Here is a 17,992-nt window from a genome sequence, read left to right as displayed (position 1 = left end):
AATGTAATATGTTTTAAATTGGAAAAGTATCTGGAGCTTAATTGATGTGGTGTCACAATTGCAAAACAATCTTCACTACATATTTAGAGAGTCTGCTGCAAGAGCTTTACCTGCATGCTTTATGTGCCAATATAGCAGAATAAAACAAAGTTTCAGAAGTACTCTAGCACCACTAGAATATATCTGAAGTATGGGTTATATTTGTCACCTCATTTCTGATTTGTGTGAAATCTTTTTGCAAGTGCATTTTTCCTTTCCTCTTCGATGACTATTTGCCTCATGGAGTTTAGTTAGATTTTCTCCTCTTTCAGAAACTCCATGTTGTATGTATTACTCTGTTGTAATATTTGTTGGAATGCACCTTATTTCCCTGTATTACCTGCTTCCTCAATGATGAGCGTTCTGTGATACACAGCCCATTTGGATTTTAAGTGCTTGAAAAGTCTGTTTGTAGTTCTTAGTTTGCAGAATAAGATTTGTGATTCCTCCACAAGGCAGGTCACAAGTGTTGTGGCTCCCTGTCCCTTCTATTTCCTAAAATAGACTTATTTTCTGCTGTATATGAAAAAAGCAGAAGAGAAAAGCAGGAGATGAAGAGGAAGGGGCGAGGAAGGCAAGGTATCTCATGTTTCATGCAGAATGGAGCTGGGGTGAGGCTATGGTATCAGCAACATTTAAACATTTTAAACATTTGAGAAGTAGAATCTGAGCTCTGCTTAGTCAATTTTTATATACCTGAGATGTGATCACTTTCAGAGATTACACCTATAGGAACCTTGTTTTCCCCTTGAGCCCTTGGTAGTTGAGATGTTTTTCCTTACATAGGTCAAGGCTGGCATTACAGAAACCTGCTACCAGGAAACTGTGATGGTGAATGAGCTTTTTAATGTGATATACAGATTGTAGCTTGATTGAAATCTATCTCATCTATTGCTTCTGATTTCCATTTAACAGCAAGCTTTTCTCATCTCTCTGTCAACTACACAGCAAAATCCACCTAAATAGGTGTGTATCTGTCACTCAGTGGGTTTTGTCCAGGTCTGGAGCTAAGGTGTTGTGTTGGTGCAGTATTACAGATGGGCAGCTGGAATGGGAAGGTGTTGTGAATAGTGAAACCATTTTGGGACATGGACAGAACTTTTAAGAAAATATTGCTGTGAAAAGGGTATGGGAACATTGCAGATAGATAAAGGCAGTTTTACAGCTCTCTTTTACTTCTTGTTAGGCAGCTAGACTTCCTGTATTTCTTAAAATCTATGTTGTTTCTATCCCTTTTTCTTGATTGGCTGAACTGAGTCAGATAGTTTCTCAACTTACAGAAGTAATCAATACATTTCCTTTTGATTACGAAGCTTACTGTCATCTCTGCCTCGAGAGGCTTCATAGGCAGGTATCTCCATCATGTGGGGAAAATGCAAACTGCGTGATCTTTGCACACAGTTCAGAAGCGTCGGATTCCTGGTAGCATGTACGACTCAAACACAACATATAAAATGCTGTCAGTTATACTTTGTAAAAACGTTGTTTTGAAGGTCATACAAAAAAAGAAAGTTGAATTCCAAAAACAATCTTTAGAGGTTGTTGTATGTAAATGAACACATGAAGTATCTTCTAAAATTTCACCTAAGATTGGCAGATCTAGTGCTTTCTGAAATTTTTGACAGCTCAGTAAAAATCTGTTTAAGGATTTTCTTTCATGTAAATATTTAGATTAATTTGGTAATTTTTGAAGTACTTTTATTTTAACAATTTTTTGCAGTCTTCTGGTCTTGCTCTCTCCAAGGAGAGTTTGTCAAGTAATTCATGTCCCATGTCTCAGATTGAGAGGGTAGTCCCTGTACATTTGACTTCTCAAAATTAACAGTCTAAAAATACCTGCTTTGATTTTTGTCGACATGCTTATTTGAGTTTGAATTTTAAGCAGTGAATATTGAACAGCACCTTGAGCTCTACAGGGGCGTTTTCCATAGAGATTTGGGGATCTTTTTTTGTGTGTGTGATTTCCTGTGTGGGTTAGGTGGGAAAAAGGAAGTAAGTTTAAAGGTACACTCAGAGAGAAGTTATAAGGAAGATATGGGTTGTGTAAGGAAAAATGTTTTTTGGTTTAATCCCTTTAGGTATGAATTCTAGTCAGGATGTAGTTTGATTTCTTGGTGCTGTTTTCAAGATAAGATTTTAGTTTACTACTTCCTACTGATATATTAAAGATTTATTTCTTTAAAAAATTTTTAATGTGTGCTTATAAGCTGAAAATTTGAAGTATCTTTGTGAATCTGGGCACTTCTGATTCTAGATTTTATTAGTATTTCATAACTACTTGTATTTTCCTTTTTAAATTGTAATAATGACAAGATTAGTGAATTAAGTTTTGTTTGAGTTTAGCTGCCTGGGGTGGAAGGGATTCCTTGCTTTCTATGGAATGCCTGTATGTAGTCTCTGAAAATCCAGATTAAGATCCCAGACTTCTTCTCAGCCTTCCAAGTTGTGATCTTCTGTCCTTTCTTATCTTTAAAAAAAAAATTTCTTCTGCTGCAACACATGTCACTTCTGCTCTGTTTTGCTGCCAAAACAAAGTAGACACTTCTTACCTTGTGTCACAGGCATGTGACTTAAGGGCTGTTTCAGTGTCCTGGATCAGAAGGTGCAGCTTCCACTTTGTTAGCCTGAGAGATGGTGACACAGTTCTGCATGAGAGGACTGCTGCATTGTCTGTCGTTCAAAGTTCTTGTAAGAATGAATTATATACTGTCAACAATGTGCATGTTACAGTTCTGATGATTAAGTTGTTAGCAACCAGGTCTACCATTTATGCTCCTTTGCAGTCATCACTGAATTTTGAGAAACATTCTGAAAATTTTTCATGGGCTGAGAATCGTTATGAAGCAAATCGCAGAAGACACAATTCTTCGGAAGGGTTTGATCCTAACACTGGAAGGCCAAATGGAGGTATAATTTATGGAACACTGTGAATATGTTTGTGTCATTTCTTTGTAGCACTAGCTAGAAAGGAAGTCTGATGATGACAGCTCATGTGTGCTAAATGCTTTTTCTGCAGTGAAAGAGAGGTAATGGAAAGACTAATCTGGGAGAGGATGTGAGCATAAGGGTTGGCTAAAGTGATGCAATTCCAGGTGTATTTCTCTCTTGAGTAGAATACGAGTGTTGAGTTAATACTCTAGCCAACAACATATAAAATGAGTAGCCCGAAAAAGGGGTTGACTTGTTGTAGCATTGGCTGGCTATTTTCTCTCTGGCACTGTTTTGTGAGATCCTTCCCTGCTGCTTATGTGAATGAAAACTTGTTTCCTATGCTATTGTATCCCAGTGTATAGAGCTTGTGATTCAACTTTTTTAACAATTTTGCAGAGTAAAACATTATTTTAAAATGGTTTGTAATTACATTTATTTACAATTTTAAAATCCAAGGGCATTTTGGACGAAAAGAGAGGAATGGCTGGCGTTCACAAGGCAGAAATGCTCCAGAAAATATAAACCAACGTGGAGGGTACCATGGTGGAGGTTCCCGTACTCGTAGCAGCACCTTCCATTGTGGAAAAGGCCAGGGACTGCGTGAAAACAGTGTACTTGGTAATGAAACCCAGAAAAAGGAAGTAAAAGAAGTACCCAACCAGTTTGAGGCTGAGGACTTCGTAAGTAAATTGTAATTACAATTAAAAAGGTTTCATTTGTCTGCAAATACCATTTTGTCCATTACAAGTCGCTTTATGAGATTTCACCAGTTTCAGATCATCATGTAAGGAATTTTCTGTAGGTAAGGGAGTGTTGGTAGTTTGTCTAATAACTTGTTTCTCATTTTATAACCAGATTTTTCACTATATGTTTATTATTGTTAGTTGTGTATTTAAGTGAAACTACAGTTGGATTCCTATCTGCTGTGGTACGTGTATGTATTAAATTCTACACAGTTACCTTATTGGAATCTTAAATAGTAACAAAAGTAATTTTCATGCCTGTGGCCTTTGAGCTCTGATGCTTTAACCTGCAGTTGGGATGTAAGGGGAAGGGTGATCTTACTCTTTGAAGAAACATACATGGCTGGTTTTTTTGCTTTTTCTGCTGCTGTCATATAATGGCATTGGCTGCTGCCTGAGATATTTTGTTAGAGAAGAGAAACAAGTAAACATTTTCCTGTTTGGTTCCTGGGGGAGGTGTTTAGTCTGTCAGCAGAGGTCATGCTGCTGGTGTTATTGTGATTCTTTAGTTCATTCATCCCACAGTTCAAGGGTCACTTTTTTTAAAAATTACTTTTTAAAAAAATTTACTTTTTTCTTTCAGCCATCTTTAAATCCTGACTATGAGAGGGAACCAAACCAGAATAAATCTCTAGCTGCAGGTGTGTGGGGTGAGTATTTTTGATGTTTTTAAATGCAAAAACATAGCAGATATCTGAAGCTGTTTTATTTGAAACACAAGCCTCTTTTTAGAATTCTAAAAGTATAGATTGAAAAGATTTCAATATTATTACAATGTAGGTATCTTTTTGTTAAAGGGTAGCACTTCCATATGCGTATCAGTTAGCTAGTCTGTAGATGCTACCACAACTAATACTCTTTCCCAGGACAAGTATACGTCTTTTTTTGTAAAGATGTCAAGAAATCTTCACCTTTATTTTCAAGAGGAAGTGCAATGAAGGTTGGTCACCTAAATAAGTGGTATTGATTGCTAGCTGAAGGCTTTGTAAAATGAGCTGGAAGAATTTGGAGAGAAACCTGGGAGAGCTGGAAGAGTAGTTTAGCTTACAGAGATTTAAGGTCTCTTTCTGGAAGAAAATGTCTTATGCTGTTGGTTGTGTTTGTGTATTGTTTGTATGACAAATACAATCCTGGGCAGGGGCATTGAGGAGACCGGTAGTCTGGATTGTTTTCACACACCTGAGTGTGTGGTGAACACTTTACAATTCTGATGGGCTTTATGTTTTCAGTTGTTTACCCCAAGAAGGTGGTAGCTTCAGATGGCAGGGGTTTTAAAGTAAATGTACCCAAAATACGAATATTTCTCTTTATTTAAAAAAAAAAATTAAACATTAATTTACTTGTCTACTTAGACTACTGCTAATACTGAGATTTTAAAGGTATTTTAATTTGCTGATTCTTTACTCATACTTGAAGTATTTTTTGCATGCTAAAGTAATATTAGATATAGGCCAACCCCCTCAATATAAATATCCAGTTGCTGCAGACCTTTACAGCATCATAAATAATTGGACATTTTCTGGTTTTCTGTTGTTAGCAGCTTTCATGTGATAACCTATCTTTCAATAAAAGAGTCTTGTTTTGTAATTGAAAAACTGAAGGCTGTTATTATTCCCTTTAGAAAGAAAAAATTTTTCAGGATAGAGGAGTGTTACAATCCCTTCTAATATCTGTTTAAAACATAGACATCTCTTCCATTTTACGTTGTGTATATGTGATGGGAGCCTGTAAATATTATGAAAAATCTTGTCATGAGATTTAATGAGAATTAAACTTACAGTTGTGATAACTATTTTGTAACATCTATCTGCTAAACAAAACAAAACTCATGTATTCTTTTAAGATAGGGTTTGTTGGTTTTTTTTTTAAACCGAGGGTATAGTGAAGTAGAATTGCTTGCAGGGAGAGGAGATAATCCTTGAAAAGGCTCTTAATGTTGGAATGCATGTACAAAAAAAGATTTTTTTTTCTTTTTGAAAATTTTAGAACTGTTTTTAATGGATGTTCCTTAATACTGCTAAATGGCAGTTTCTCTAGTTTGAGAGCTGACTAATTTGTATGTCTCCTAATTTGTTCTCCAATGAACATGGAATTTTTTTCCTGTTATGTCCATCTGAAGCATGGAGCTAGAGAAACTGGTCATTGCCATGGTCTAATGTGTAGTGCACGTATTGTCTCATGTTTATAGAACCTCAGTGCAGAGCTCTAAATTGAGCTGTTAATAAATATATAACTAATTATTCTTTAGGAAGTCTTAAGGGGAATATGAAAGCCATAAACTCTTGTGAAGTTTGAGTAACTATCAACAACTAACAGTATTTTGATTGTAGGATTACTACACAGGAGTCTCTAGAAATGTGTAGCAGGTTTCTTTGAAGAATATATTTTCTTTTGAAAAGTGCAGTTCCTGCATTGCCAAGTGAAATATTTTTAAAATGATGACTGTAGAAAATGCAACGGGAACCTGTGTTTTTCCAGGTTTTCACAGTATGTTATTTGTGGAGCTAATACTGATTTAAGTTCCTGATTTATGCCTGTTTGCTCTGAATCATATGGCTGTTCCAGTACCTTATGAAATAAAAACTAGTGAGTTGTGTACACAGGCACACACAAACACACACAGAGACATATCTATATATATACACACTTCTTTTTTTCTTCCAGAGTACCCTTTAAATCCCAAATCTAGATCTCAGAGAATGCTGGTCATTAAAAAAGGCAGTACAAAGGAACTGCGGATATCTGGATTCCCAGTAGTGGGAACTCTTCACTCACAGCTGGTAAGGAATGGAACTGGCACAAGTGTTTATAAAGGATTAGTCCCCAAACCTGTAACTCCACCTGCAAAGGTGAGTATTGGATACCAGTGTTACAAAAAACATGCCTAGAAAAATCATGCTATGATTCCAAGTGTGTTTATTTCATCCCTGACAGTACCGTTCCTAGATTATCATGTATTCAACACTTGAAAAATGCAACACACCCCAAAAATGAATAGAAACAACTCTTTTTTTGCAGTTTTCTTTTTAAATTATAATTTCGTTCTCTTTGCTTCCCATCTACCACTTTTGAGAAGTGCAGCAGCTGTACAAGTGAGAGTAAAAATGCTGGTTTAAACTTATGGAATAGCAGTCCCTTTTGTATGTATGATTTCAACAGAACAAAATTAGGTACATTGTAGAGAAATATAGTCAGCATAATATTACCTTCAGAATTTATCCCAGTTATAGACAGAGATGACATTATAACTTAGTAGTATCATTCTGGTCTGTTTCCAAATGCAACTTTCCATATGCATAATCAGAATATTCTGAGTTGGAAGGCACCAAGTCCAGCTCTTAAATGAATGGTCCATATGGACTTCAAACCCACAACCCTGGCATTATTATCACCAGTCTCTAACCAACTGAACTATTCTCACTGGTTTAATCTCTATTTTTTTGTTTCAGGAATTTTTCTGAGCTCTTGGGAGCATATGGTGGATTAGTTCTTAACTCTGTAACATTTTTGAATCTAAAATAATACTTTCAGCTGTTGAAGTCCCATATTTCATTTTTGATACCTCAAATATAAGGATCTTAATTGTTTTGAAATTTTAGTTTTTATATAAACAGCATGAACAGTATTTATGAGCAGATGAATTGCTCATAAACAGCCTCTTTTCCACAAGAAAACAGATGTTTGCACTACATTAAGGTTGCAGTTATGATTTGCTTTTGCTTAATCATTTTTCTGAAGATTCTTGAAAAGAATCCTTTTGTAGTTAATGACTCTTTACTTCTCTGTTTAGCCCACACAGTGGAAAAGCCAAGCAAAAGAAAATAAACTTGGGAATGTGTTTCCTCATGAATCTGCATATGGTCCTTTCAAATCAACTGTCAAGGCATTTGCTGTAACACAAAATTCAGTGAAAGAGGTAAAGTAGTAGCTGTAATAAAATTTATAAAACATTTAATTTGCTTAAGTGAGGATGGCCAGTAAATTTTATACAGAATTGTATTAAATACGGGTTTTTTTGGAACTTAACGTTCAGAAAAGGTGGAATGCACATCACTGGCCTCAAAATACTGCAGTTTCCTTTGTAGAATAAAAACCCACATCAGAAAATACAGCCTGATGCTTTTAGACTTTAAAACTGCTAAAGGTGTTATATGTTTCAGAAGGTCCACTGTTCACTAGCAGTGCTCCATAAAGCTGCATCTCTGGGTTTACATCTGCAAACTGTTTATACCAAAATACAGATCTTCCCTCTACTTTTGACTGTGAATATATGTGAAATCTGAAAGAACAGGTACTTGTGTCTTTAATTAAAATTTTTCTGAATGAACATATTTCTAACATTCTTTCTTTTTCTGACTTCCTTTACTAGTGTAATCGGTCAAATTCTTCATCCCCTGTTGACAAATCTGGTCAGCTTCGTTTAACAAAATTGTCAAGAATGCGGACTGATAAGAAGAGTGAATTTTTGAAAGCATTGAAAAGAGATAGAGTGAAAGAGGAACATGAAGATGAGAATCATGATGGACAAGAGAAGGTAATTTTGTTCATACTTGCTGTAGATCCAGTAGGTTTCAGACAAATGATAAACTACTTCTAATTTTGCTGTAAATAGCTGTTGGTCTATAGATCCTTAAATGAAGGAAAGGAATTACCTTTGGATTAATTTAAAAACATTGTTCCAAGTACTACTCTTCCTCCAGTGCTGGTTTGTAGTTTCTTTTTGTCTTTCTGCAGTATCTTTTAGTGCATGTTGATGACTTAAGTACTTGTGTGTCTTTAGCAACAATAAAAGAAGATACATTAGGCTTAGTAAACTAATCATGCATGAATTTATATTGGAAAAGACCTTTGAGATCAAGTCCAACCATTAACAGTACTGACAAGCCTGCAAGTAAACTGTGTATTCAAGTGTCACATCTAAATGGCATTTAAATACCTCCAGGGATGGTGACTCAGCCACTTCCCTGGACAGCCCATTACAGTGCTTGACTACCCTTCCTGTGGTAGAAAGTCTTCCTATGAAGAAAGTCTTCCTGGTGTCTAACCTGAATCTCCCCTCCATCAACTTGAGGCCATTTCTTGTGTCCTGTCAGGGTGTTGGCCCCACCTGGTCACAGCCTCCTTTCAGGCAGCTGTAGAGAGTGAGAGGTTTCCTTGAGCCTCCTTTTCTCCAGGACAAACACCCCCAGCTCCCTCAGCTGCTCCTCACAGCACTTGTGCCCCAGACCCTGCCCCAGCTCCATTGCCCTTCTCTGGGCTCTCTCCAGCCCCTCAGGGCCTTTCCTGCAGTGAGGGCCCAGCCCTGGACACAGCACTGGAGGTGTGGCCTCAGCAGGGCCCAGCACAGGGGGACAATCCCTGCCCTGGCCCTGCTGGCCACAGCATTGCTGATCCAGGCCAGGATGCCATTGGCCTTCTTGGCCCCCTGGGCACAGCCTGCCTCATGTTCAGCTGCTGTCACCAGCACCCCCAGCTCCTTTCCAGCCACTCTGCCCCAGCCTGTGGAGCTGCCTGGGGTTGTTGTGACCCAAGGGCAGGACTTGGCACTTGGTTTTGTTGAACCTCACACCATTGGCCTTGGCCTGTTGATCCATCCTGTCCAGACCCCTCTGCAGAGCCTTCCTGCCTTCCAGCAGATCAGAATTCTCACCCATTTTGGTGTCACCTGTAAACTGACTGAGGCGCACTTGTCAAATCATTGATAAAGTGGTCAGTAGAGAGCCCTGGGGAGCCCCACCCATGAGCGGCTGCCAGCTGAATATGGCTCCACTCACCACCCACCACTCTCTGGACTCAACCATCTAGGTGGTTTTTACCCAGTGAAGAGTGCCCCTCTCCAAGCCATGGGCTGACAGCTTCTGCAGAATCCTCTGGGATACTGTGTCAAAGAAAAGGTTTTATTGAAATTTAAGCAGAAAACATCCTCATCCCCTAAGCAGTCCCCTGGTCATAGAAGGTCTACCTTCCTTGGTACCACGGCAAGTCTGACATGCCTGTAGTTCCCTGGAATCTCCTTCCAATACTTTCTGCAAATGAGCATCGCGTTTTCCAACCTCCAGTTGCCTGGGACCTCTCTGGTAATCCGGGGCTGCTGGTAAATGATGGAAAGTAGCTCAGTGAACTGCTGACTCCCTCTGTACTCTTGTGTGAATCCCACCTAGTCCCAACAGACTTGTGAAGGGCAGTATTTCATACCCTGGCTGCTGGTTATCCTACAAAACAAAAAAGTTTGTTCTGCTTCTCAATGCTTCTCAAACCATTTCCTTTCTAATTAGTGTTTAGGTAGCCAGAAGTTCTCTATTCTTATCTAATCAAAGGAGCAATAGCTCACTATATGCATAAACCACTGGTTCTAACTAATTGAGAGCTTGAAGGCCTATAAGGCTGGGTATAATATGCATCAGGTTTCTCTCAGTCTGAATTTATTTATGCAGTGTTCGATTGATACTAGAGAATATTTGTGTCACATGCTACTAGCCACCAAGTTATCATACCAGTTATCATAGTCCAGGTGAAGATAAGTACTTTATTATTCAGAATGAGGTGCTTACAAGCCTGTTTGCTGTAAATGAGTGGTTTAAAATGTCTTATTAAAACAAAAAATCCCATAAATTAGAAATCAGCCAGATAAACAAATGGTTTTGAGGAAGTGATATTAGACTTTTGAGATATTAAAAAGGAAACAGTGCCAGTGTACATTGCTGTTAAAAGTGAAATTGACTTTACTGACCCTGATCCTTTTTCAGGCAAAATGCAATTTGCTGTAATGGGACTGTATAACCTAGCTGTATGTGTCAGCTAAGAAAATCCTACATCTTTTCATTAGGTATTCTGTGACTGAGTACCCTGAAATGGATATTGGGGATAGCTTTGTTCATGTGTTCAGGAAATACACAAAGATTTTGATTTAAGATTATAAAGATCTTAGGAACCATCTAGAGATTCAGAATTATGAAATAATGAGGCAAATTGTACTCAGCAGCTGAATCACACTTGGAAGAAGCTGGTTTGTCCTACAGAACTGCTTAGTAAATTTATAAATTTTTCTTGGTATTATGTGACATATTCTTCAGGCATATAATGTAACAGCTGAATGTGTGTTTACTGGGATATGTGTTCTTAACAATATCTTGCTGACTGTTCTAATATTTCTGAAAGCAGACAGCATATGAGTGGGAGGGAAACGATGGTTGTGTTGATCCTGTGCTCTAAAGTATGATTTCTTACAGGTGCAGAAGATTGCATTATTTCCTCCTGCTATGGGTAATGCTGTTATATGCTCAGTTTAGGGATTTTGAGAAGGTTTTAACTAATAATGATTCTACTCTTCTTTGTTTTTACAGTTGGTAAGACTTCTGAGGCTATTCGGCTCATTCATAAATACGAATTATGGGTTGCTGAATGAGTAGAGTAGAAAGAAATACCTCATGTTTATAGACTAAAGACCTTTTAATCTTTGAGTGAACCTGAACAGTTGTCTTTGTAAATAAATTTTCTTCCTGATTTGTATTTAATGTCTAGTAATTTCCAGTTGGTGTTCACAACAGCCTGAGAAGCTAGGGTTGAGTGCATGTGTGTAAGTGAGCTTGTCTGAATTTAAAGAGCAGTCTGCAGTCTTTCTGAATTCATGGCAGAGAATTTGAGGTATGGGTGTTGTGACCTGTCCCTTAGACTAAGTAAACTTGAGAACTCATATATTTTCAGACTACTTCTGCCACATACAGCTCTGATATTTACTTAGGAACAATAAAAATTCAACAGTCCATTATTTCTGTAAGTATGAAGAACAGCTGAAGTACGTTTGAATTTTAATATACATATGAAACTTTGAAGGAAAAAAATTTGGGGAAAAGCTTGTGAGGTGCTTTCTGCACTATTTAATCAGTAGTGTATCTTAGGAATTCTGTAGCATGCAGGTGTTGCAAATGCCAGAACAGAAGTGAAGTACCTGTGAAGTACAGAGTCTTTCCATTTAAATTTAATTTAAACTAAACAGAACTACTGAATTGCAGCACTTCTGGATATGTACTTGTGGATGGAATTCACTTTTACATTTTTTAATGTAAAATTATTTTTGTATTTAGGATGATGAGTCCTTCAGCTTCCATAACAACAACAGTTCTCATCGTGAGAGAGATACAAACCGAAACTTTGAAAATGAGATTCTGCAGGAGAATGGCAATGCTTCAATTACACCTCAGCAGATCATTCAGTCTTCAGCTTTCCCTCAGGCAAATGTTCTTTCAAGCTCACTTGAGGCAGAGCATAGGTATGTACTATATAAAACATAGAGTGTTTCTTCATGATAGCTGAGCATGTTCATAAATTCTTGCTAGTGCAGAAGTCAGAATCTGAAAACTGAGAAAGCATATAATGTTTCTTGACTAATGTAAAATTTATCTTTTAGACATGTACTGATTTAACATGAGATATACTTTGTTTCTTAGACCTGTGTACTGATTTACATCCAATTTTTAAGTAAAAAAAGTTTATTTCTTAATAAAGAATATAGCAAACTACATAGTGATTTCATCCCTCTGATTTTGGTCTAGGTGTCTGGGAGGAACAATACATGTAATTGCTGTTTGAATTGAAATATTTTAAGTGCTGCATCTATATAAAACTTCAGTGAGCTTTTAATCATTATTAAAGTAGTTAATTATTTTTGTAGCTGACTTGTTGACACTATTAGTGATATCACAAGACAGTCCACTGGAAGATGAGAAAGTAATTTCATGAAAGTGATTGAAACAATTCTATTATCCCAGTAATCCAACTGTAGTAGTATTTGGTAGATATGAGAATTATGCTGCTGGATAATCATGGCCCAGTCTTCTGTCAGATTCTTATAGTTTAGAGAGATTTTTTTTTCAGTGATAGTCTGTACATTGGACTAGACAACTCTTAATTTTGTAATGTGTGTAGAAGAAACTTTCATTTCCTCTTACTCCTCCTGAGGATGAAGAGTACAAGGCACCCTGCTCTGTTCCTTTTTTCCCACCATTGGCAACATCACTGCCATAAGTGACACTGTGTGGGATGAGTTCTGTCACTGGAGCATTGTGGATGGGGCAGGCTCCTCAGGAGGCACAGACAGCAGGAGAGGTGGGGGAGTGGTGTTGTATCTAATGGATGGGGTGGAATATTTGGAGCGTGTGGCTGGTGATGGCATGGTTATGGGCCTCTGGGTAAGGATTAAGGAGCAAACAAAAGCAGATGTCATTGTTGGAGTCCACTGTAGGCCACTCACCCAGGATGATGACACTGACTGTCCTTTAAGGAGTTAAGGAACACCTCTGAATCAACTGCTGCTGTCCTAATGGGGGACTTCAACTTGCCAGATATTAATTTGTAATAGCAAAAATGGAAAATGGTGCTCGCCATTGTAGGGAGAAAATCTGTGACTTTGAGAAAGACAGAATGTTCTTCATCCAGAGGATAGTTGGGCACTGGAACAGGATTCCAAAAAACATCAAGCATGACAGAGTTCAAGTGTTTGGGCAGTATTTTCAGCCACAGGGTATGATTCTTGGGGTTGTTCTGTTCAGGACCAGGAGTTGGATGCCACATTCTTTGTGGATCCCTTCCAACTCAGGATATTCTGGGAGTTTGTGAAATCTATGGCCACTAGAGGCTCATGATTTTTTGGCTGGCGGGTGGGAGTCAAATCTAACTCTTAGTTTTTCAATTCAAATTACTTTAAATAGTCTTGTTAGGATTTCTGGGCAAATGTCTTTCTTCTTGGGTATTCCAGAGAGCCTGTGTGTCCATACTGCCACAGTGCTTTGGCTGTGAACTCAGCACACATGTGGACAGATGTTGTGGTAAACCTTTTTGTGGTAAATTGCACAATGGGTCACCACCTTAGCTCCCAGGTTACTTTTGCATGCCTAGTAAAAGTATTGGCACATTTGGTACAAAAAGGGCTTCCTTCCTGCTGGGGAAGTTTCCAACGTGCAGCAATCCTGTTGGTATCAGGTTGGCTAATCCAAAGTAATTTTTTTATGTAGTTCATCCTTCTAACCATTCTAGAATGGTGTCAGTTTAAAGGGACAGTGGTGCTAACATTACAAACTGTTGCTTTAAAATTAGTTAGCTATTAGCCTAAATTTTACTTATATTAACAGAAGCTCTGTAGCTGTTTACTTCACTGAATGCCATGCTTATGTCTGAGCTTGCTTGCAGTAAAACTGAAGATCAGCTAACTGTCATTGAACTGCATTGAGCATTGTGTTTTTCTGTACAATATATTCTCTTAGAGTTTTGGATGACTTGATTGTTCCTGCCTGTTGTGCTTTCCAATTTGGTCCAAATGCAACAGAGGATACGATTTCTATTTCTGTTACTGTCCTACTGACTTTTTTTTAAGCAGAGTAGCTTTCTCCTTCTACAATTCCAGGCTTCTGTTACAGTTCTAAAAATGCAAATTTTCTCAGTGCACATCCACTCACTGTATTGGGATATAGAGTTCTTTGTGGGGAGGATTGTGTTGACATTTTTTGCTGCTATCTGCCTAAATGAAGTGCCTGGTATGTGGTGTCAGCTGTGAGTTTGTCTTGCTATTTTAATATATTCACTGTTTTTTAGCTCTTAAATGTCAGTTCTGGCATACATTTTAGAAACCTTTTTGTTTTTTGAAAAATAACTTTAGTCTGTTTTAATGTTTAAGGTCAAAAGATACCTGGTTTACCTGAAGAAGGTGCTAATCCTTTTGGAAAAAACTTTGCAGCAAGCAAACTTAATGCCTTCATTGTTAAATGTCACAGTATCTTCACCTTCAGATAATCCCTGTTTTTATACCATCTTCAAATGTAAAACCACTTTCTTCCTGCTCAGATACTGCCATCCTTCTTTAGGAACTAGCCAAAACATGCTGATTACTGCATCTTTGTATATCTTAAGCTTAGTTACGAGAGGAGTCTTTCTCCTCATTTCTTTCCCTTATCCCAAAATCCACTCCTAGCTGTTTGAGCTGAAAAACCACCATGTGCTGTTGGCTGAGACTCAATTGTAAAGAAACCTGACACAGCTCTTGATATTAGCGTGTGGTATAAAAAATAAATCACATGAGGCCGTTGCATTCCATTGAGGACACCACCAATATTCCTTATGCTTTGCTCTGCTTTGTTATTCAGGAAAACCTGCAGAGTCCCTCAGTGTGTCTTTGTCTCTTCATATTATTCTCAGGGGAGTGAATACATTGCTGCTTCACTGACAGCTTTAAGTTATGTTAAGAAAACACATTCTTACTGTTCTGACACAGATCTCTTGCCTTAGAATGAAGGTACAGTTTTCACCACATATGATGGTTGGATAGGGTCATCTTTAAGGAACCTGAAAACTCAGCTTCTCTGCTTTACATAGCTTTTACAAGACTTTGAACTCAACTTATGTGAGAGTTTGTTTAAAAAAAATACTGGCTGATTAATCAATGCATTTGTTACAGGTCTTCAGACATGTATGTAGGCAGAGCTTGAAGTGTTTGAGTGTGTGTAGCAAATTCCTAATGTTGTCCTTCTTAATTTAAAGGTTGTTAAAGGAGATGGGCTGGCAGGAAGACAGTGAAAATGATGAAACATGTGCTCCACTAACTGAGGATGAGATGAGGGAGTTTCAAGTCATTAGTGAACAGGTAAAACTAAGTTAATTTCCATTATAAACCTGCAGTTAGTTACCCTTGATGCCTTCCTTTGAGGAGGATCTGCAGTAATTTTGATCATTAGGGATATTGCTGTTACAGTACCATTTCAGTACTGTGCTTTTGGAAATATAGTTGCTTCAGAAAAATTGGGTACCAATGCTGACTGTAGCTCAGGCCTATTCACAAAGCGTCAAGGGAAGGTTAGGGTGTACTTCCGGGTACTTTGACTATTGTTGGAGGTAGAAGTGCACAGGCTTTCAAGCTCCTTAGCTTAGCCTAAGGAAAGAGATTCTTCTTTCATTCTTTCAAGGTTTTTGTTTTTTCTGCAGTTTTCGTGGTACTCTGAGAGCTGCAATTTTTTTTTTTTTAATTGTGAGACATTTAATTTACTAGTAACAAAGTATGAAAAAGTAATCTAGACTTGACTTTTCCTTCTTTTTTTTTAATTTTTATTTTTTTTATAAGGAGTGTTGAGTATACCTGGTGGGGTCAGTGAGAGAGAGTCAGAAATGAGAATAGTGTGAACATTTGGTAATTCAAATATTATTTGAAATATTAATAATTTAATATTGGAATATTAAAATTTCAAGTGCTTGTTTTAGTGCGCGCATTCTGCATGACATTGAATATGCAGTAATTCCTTTCTTTTTTGCAGAATCAGCTGTTTCCTTTCTTCAGTATCTTTGAATTTCCAATTTCTGAGATACCCATTCCTGTCTGCAGCATCTCTTCTGGGCCCCTTCCCTATTGTCCTTTGCCCTTCTTAGCACAGATGTTTGCAGCACTGTGGGAAAGGGGACTGGATTGCAGGGAGAGACCATTTGGGAGAAAGGATCTCTGGGGCAAGATGTGTGGGGACATGGATGAGAGCAGGGTGAGCTCTCATTGACTGCAGGAGTTCAGCACAGCTGGAGACACTGGGATACAGGTGGCTGGCCAGAGGTGAAGGCTCACAGGGGAGTTATCCTTTCTGTGTACATATGAAAAGCTGTGGATCCAGTGTAGCCCAGAGGTGAAGATGCAAAGAGTACTGAATTGCAGCAGATTGTTGTGTTGGCATTTTCTTTCTCTAAATGTGTCATGTTTTCACATTTCAGTTACAAAAAAATGGCCTTCGGAAAAATGGCATTTTGAAAAATGGCCTCATCTGTAATTTTAAATTTAGCCCGTGGAAAAACAGCACTTTCAAACCTGCTCTGGAGAATGAGGATTCTGAGACAAGCAGCAGTGATACATCAGATGATGATGATGTGTGAAGACTTCTGTAACACCTGGAGAAGTCCATTTGTTCTCGTGAAGATTGGGGATGTTTTGTCCAAAAACAAAAATTGTCATTTATGTAGTAACATGCCCACTACAGAAAGAATAATGGGACTTTCCTCTGAAGGAAGCAAGGAATTTTCTGTTGGGTGTGTTGAAAATCATTATAAGTTCTCTGTAAACGAATGTCGTAGAATGAGGCCTTGTGTTGACCCAGTGTTGACTTCCATCACTGAAGCATTTCTGATTAGCAATGTGACAATGTTACAAATCAGACTTTCTCACTTAATAATAAAAGCAAAGAATTGTGTAATATCTTGCAAAGCTTCTGTCTTAAAATGTCTAAGGAAGAAAAGGGCAGCTTGTCACAGTGTTTTGCTTGCCAAGTCATTTTTTTCTTACAGTGGAAATCAATGAGTCCGCTTTGTATGCAAAAAGGGCAATGTAGCATGTTGGCTAAAATGAGCAAAGTGCACTAAAACTCTTCCTTAACTGAGTTGTTGAACTGTTCTACAAATAACTGCTCTTTAGCCATTGGTTGTGTTATCGTTGTTATTAATGGCAAAAGACCCTGATGTTACAGTTCCAAATTTCTAGAATTAACTTTTAAATTGAAGGCTTTAAGGAGTATAGCAAGACCCTTATTCTCACAGTGACTTGTGGGAAAATAAGCAGTTTGATTTTACTATTCAACATGTGGAAAAATCATTACAATGACTGGATTCGTCCACTACATGGGAAATAAATGATTTACAGAGTATTGCCTCACTGCACAGCATCACGGGTATTGTTTTTAAAACAGCTAAGTTTGTTTGCATTTATATTACATGTACTCTGGCAGCAGTGCAGTTGTGCATTTCAGTGCAAGGTAAAAATACTTTCATCACTAGATCTTGCTTTTATAGCAGCAGAAGTATATATGTGCAATAGCCACCTCTTTTGCTTACTCAGTGTAAGACTTTTTCTTTGTGATCTCACATTTAAAAACCAATATTGTATTATTTATAGTTTTAGTTGGTTTATTTTAGTTCTTTAAATGTTGTCCACGGTTGTGCAACCTGTGTAGCATTAATTCATAAGCACAACTGCTCTTGGGGATGTTGCATAAGTTTATAATATAGCACTTATATATATATGTGTGTGTATATATATATATATATATATATATATATATATATATATATATATATAGACACTTCCCTGTCAAGATGTTTTTGAATTCTACTACTTCTTATAGTAAATTATTTGCAGTTTAGAACTTGAAAGCAAAAATATTTATAAAGTTGAGATTCTGTCCATATTTCTTTAGGAAAATACTTTTTTTATAAGGTGGCATAAATTTTGGGCCAAATTTGGTATGTTTCTCTTTTTTATTTAT

General features: G+C 37.5%; 1 protein-coding gene across 4 annotated transcripts in view; it reads left to right on the top strand.

Annotated features, from left to right (window-relative positions):
• Window positions 1-17,356, top strand: part of GPBP1 (GC-rich promoter binding protein 1) — a 35,631-nt gene extending 18,275 nt beyond the window's left edge. For 2 of the 4 annotated variants that reach the window (XM_058823779.1, XM_058823778.1), the window contains 9 exons: window positions 2,823-2,946; window positions 3,427-3,650; window positions 4,297-4,363; window positions 6,378-6,562; window positions 7,504-7,629; window positions 8,083-8,247; window positions 11,798-11,982; window positions 15,243-15,345; window positions 16,452-17,356. In XM_058823779.1, the coding sequence (XP_058679762.1) occupies window positions 2,823-2,946; window positions 3,427-3,650; window positions 4,297-4,363; window positions 6,378-6,562; window positions 7,504-7,629; window positions 8,083-8,247; window positions 11,798-11,982; window positions 15,243-15,345; window positions 16,452-16,610 (1,338 nt within the window). In that variant the 3' untranslated portion in view covers window positions 16,611-17,356. The remainder of the gene's footprint in view (window positions 1-2,822; window positions 2,947-3,426; window positions 3,651-4,296; window positions 4,364-6,377; window positions 6,563-7,503; window positions 7,630-8,082; window positions 8,248-11,797; window positions 11,983-15,242; window positions 15,346-16,451) is intronic. The other 2 variants (XM_058823781.1, XM_058823782.1) reach the window with 2 other exon arrangements.
• The last annotated feature ends 636 nt before the right edge of the window (window positions 17,357-17,992 follow it).

This window comes from Ammospiza caudacuta, chromosome Z (genome assembly GCF_027887145.1).
Source record: "Ammospiza caudacuta isolate bAmmCau1 chromosome Z, bAmmCau1.pri, whole genome shotgun sequence".
NCBI lineage: Eukaryota > Metazoa > Chordata > Aves > Passeriformes > Passerellidae > Ammospiza > Ammospiza caudacuta.
The sequence above is the reverse complement of the archived record's forward strand: the minus strand, read 5'-3'. Positions and strand labels throughout refer to the sequence as shown.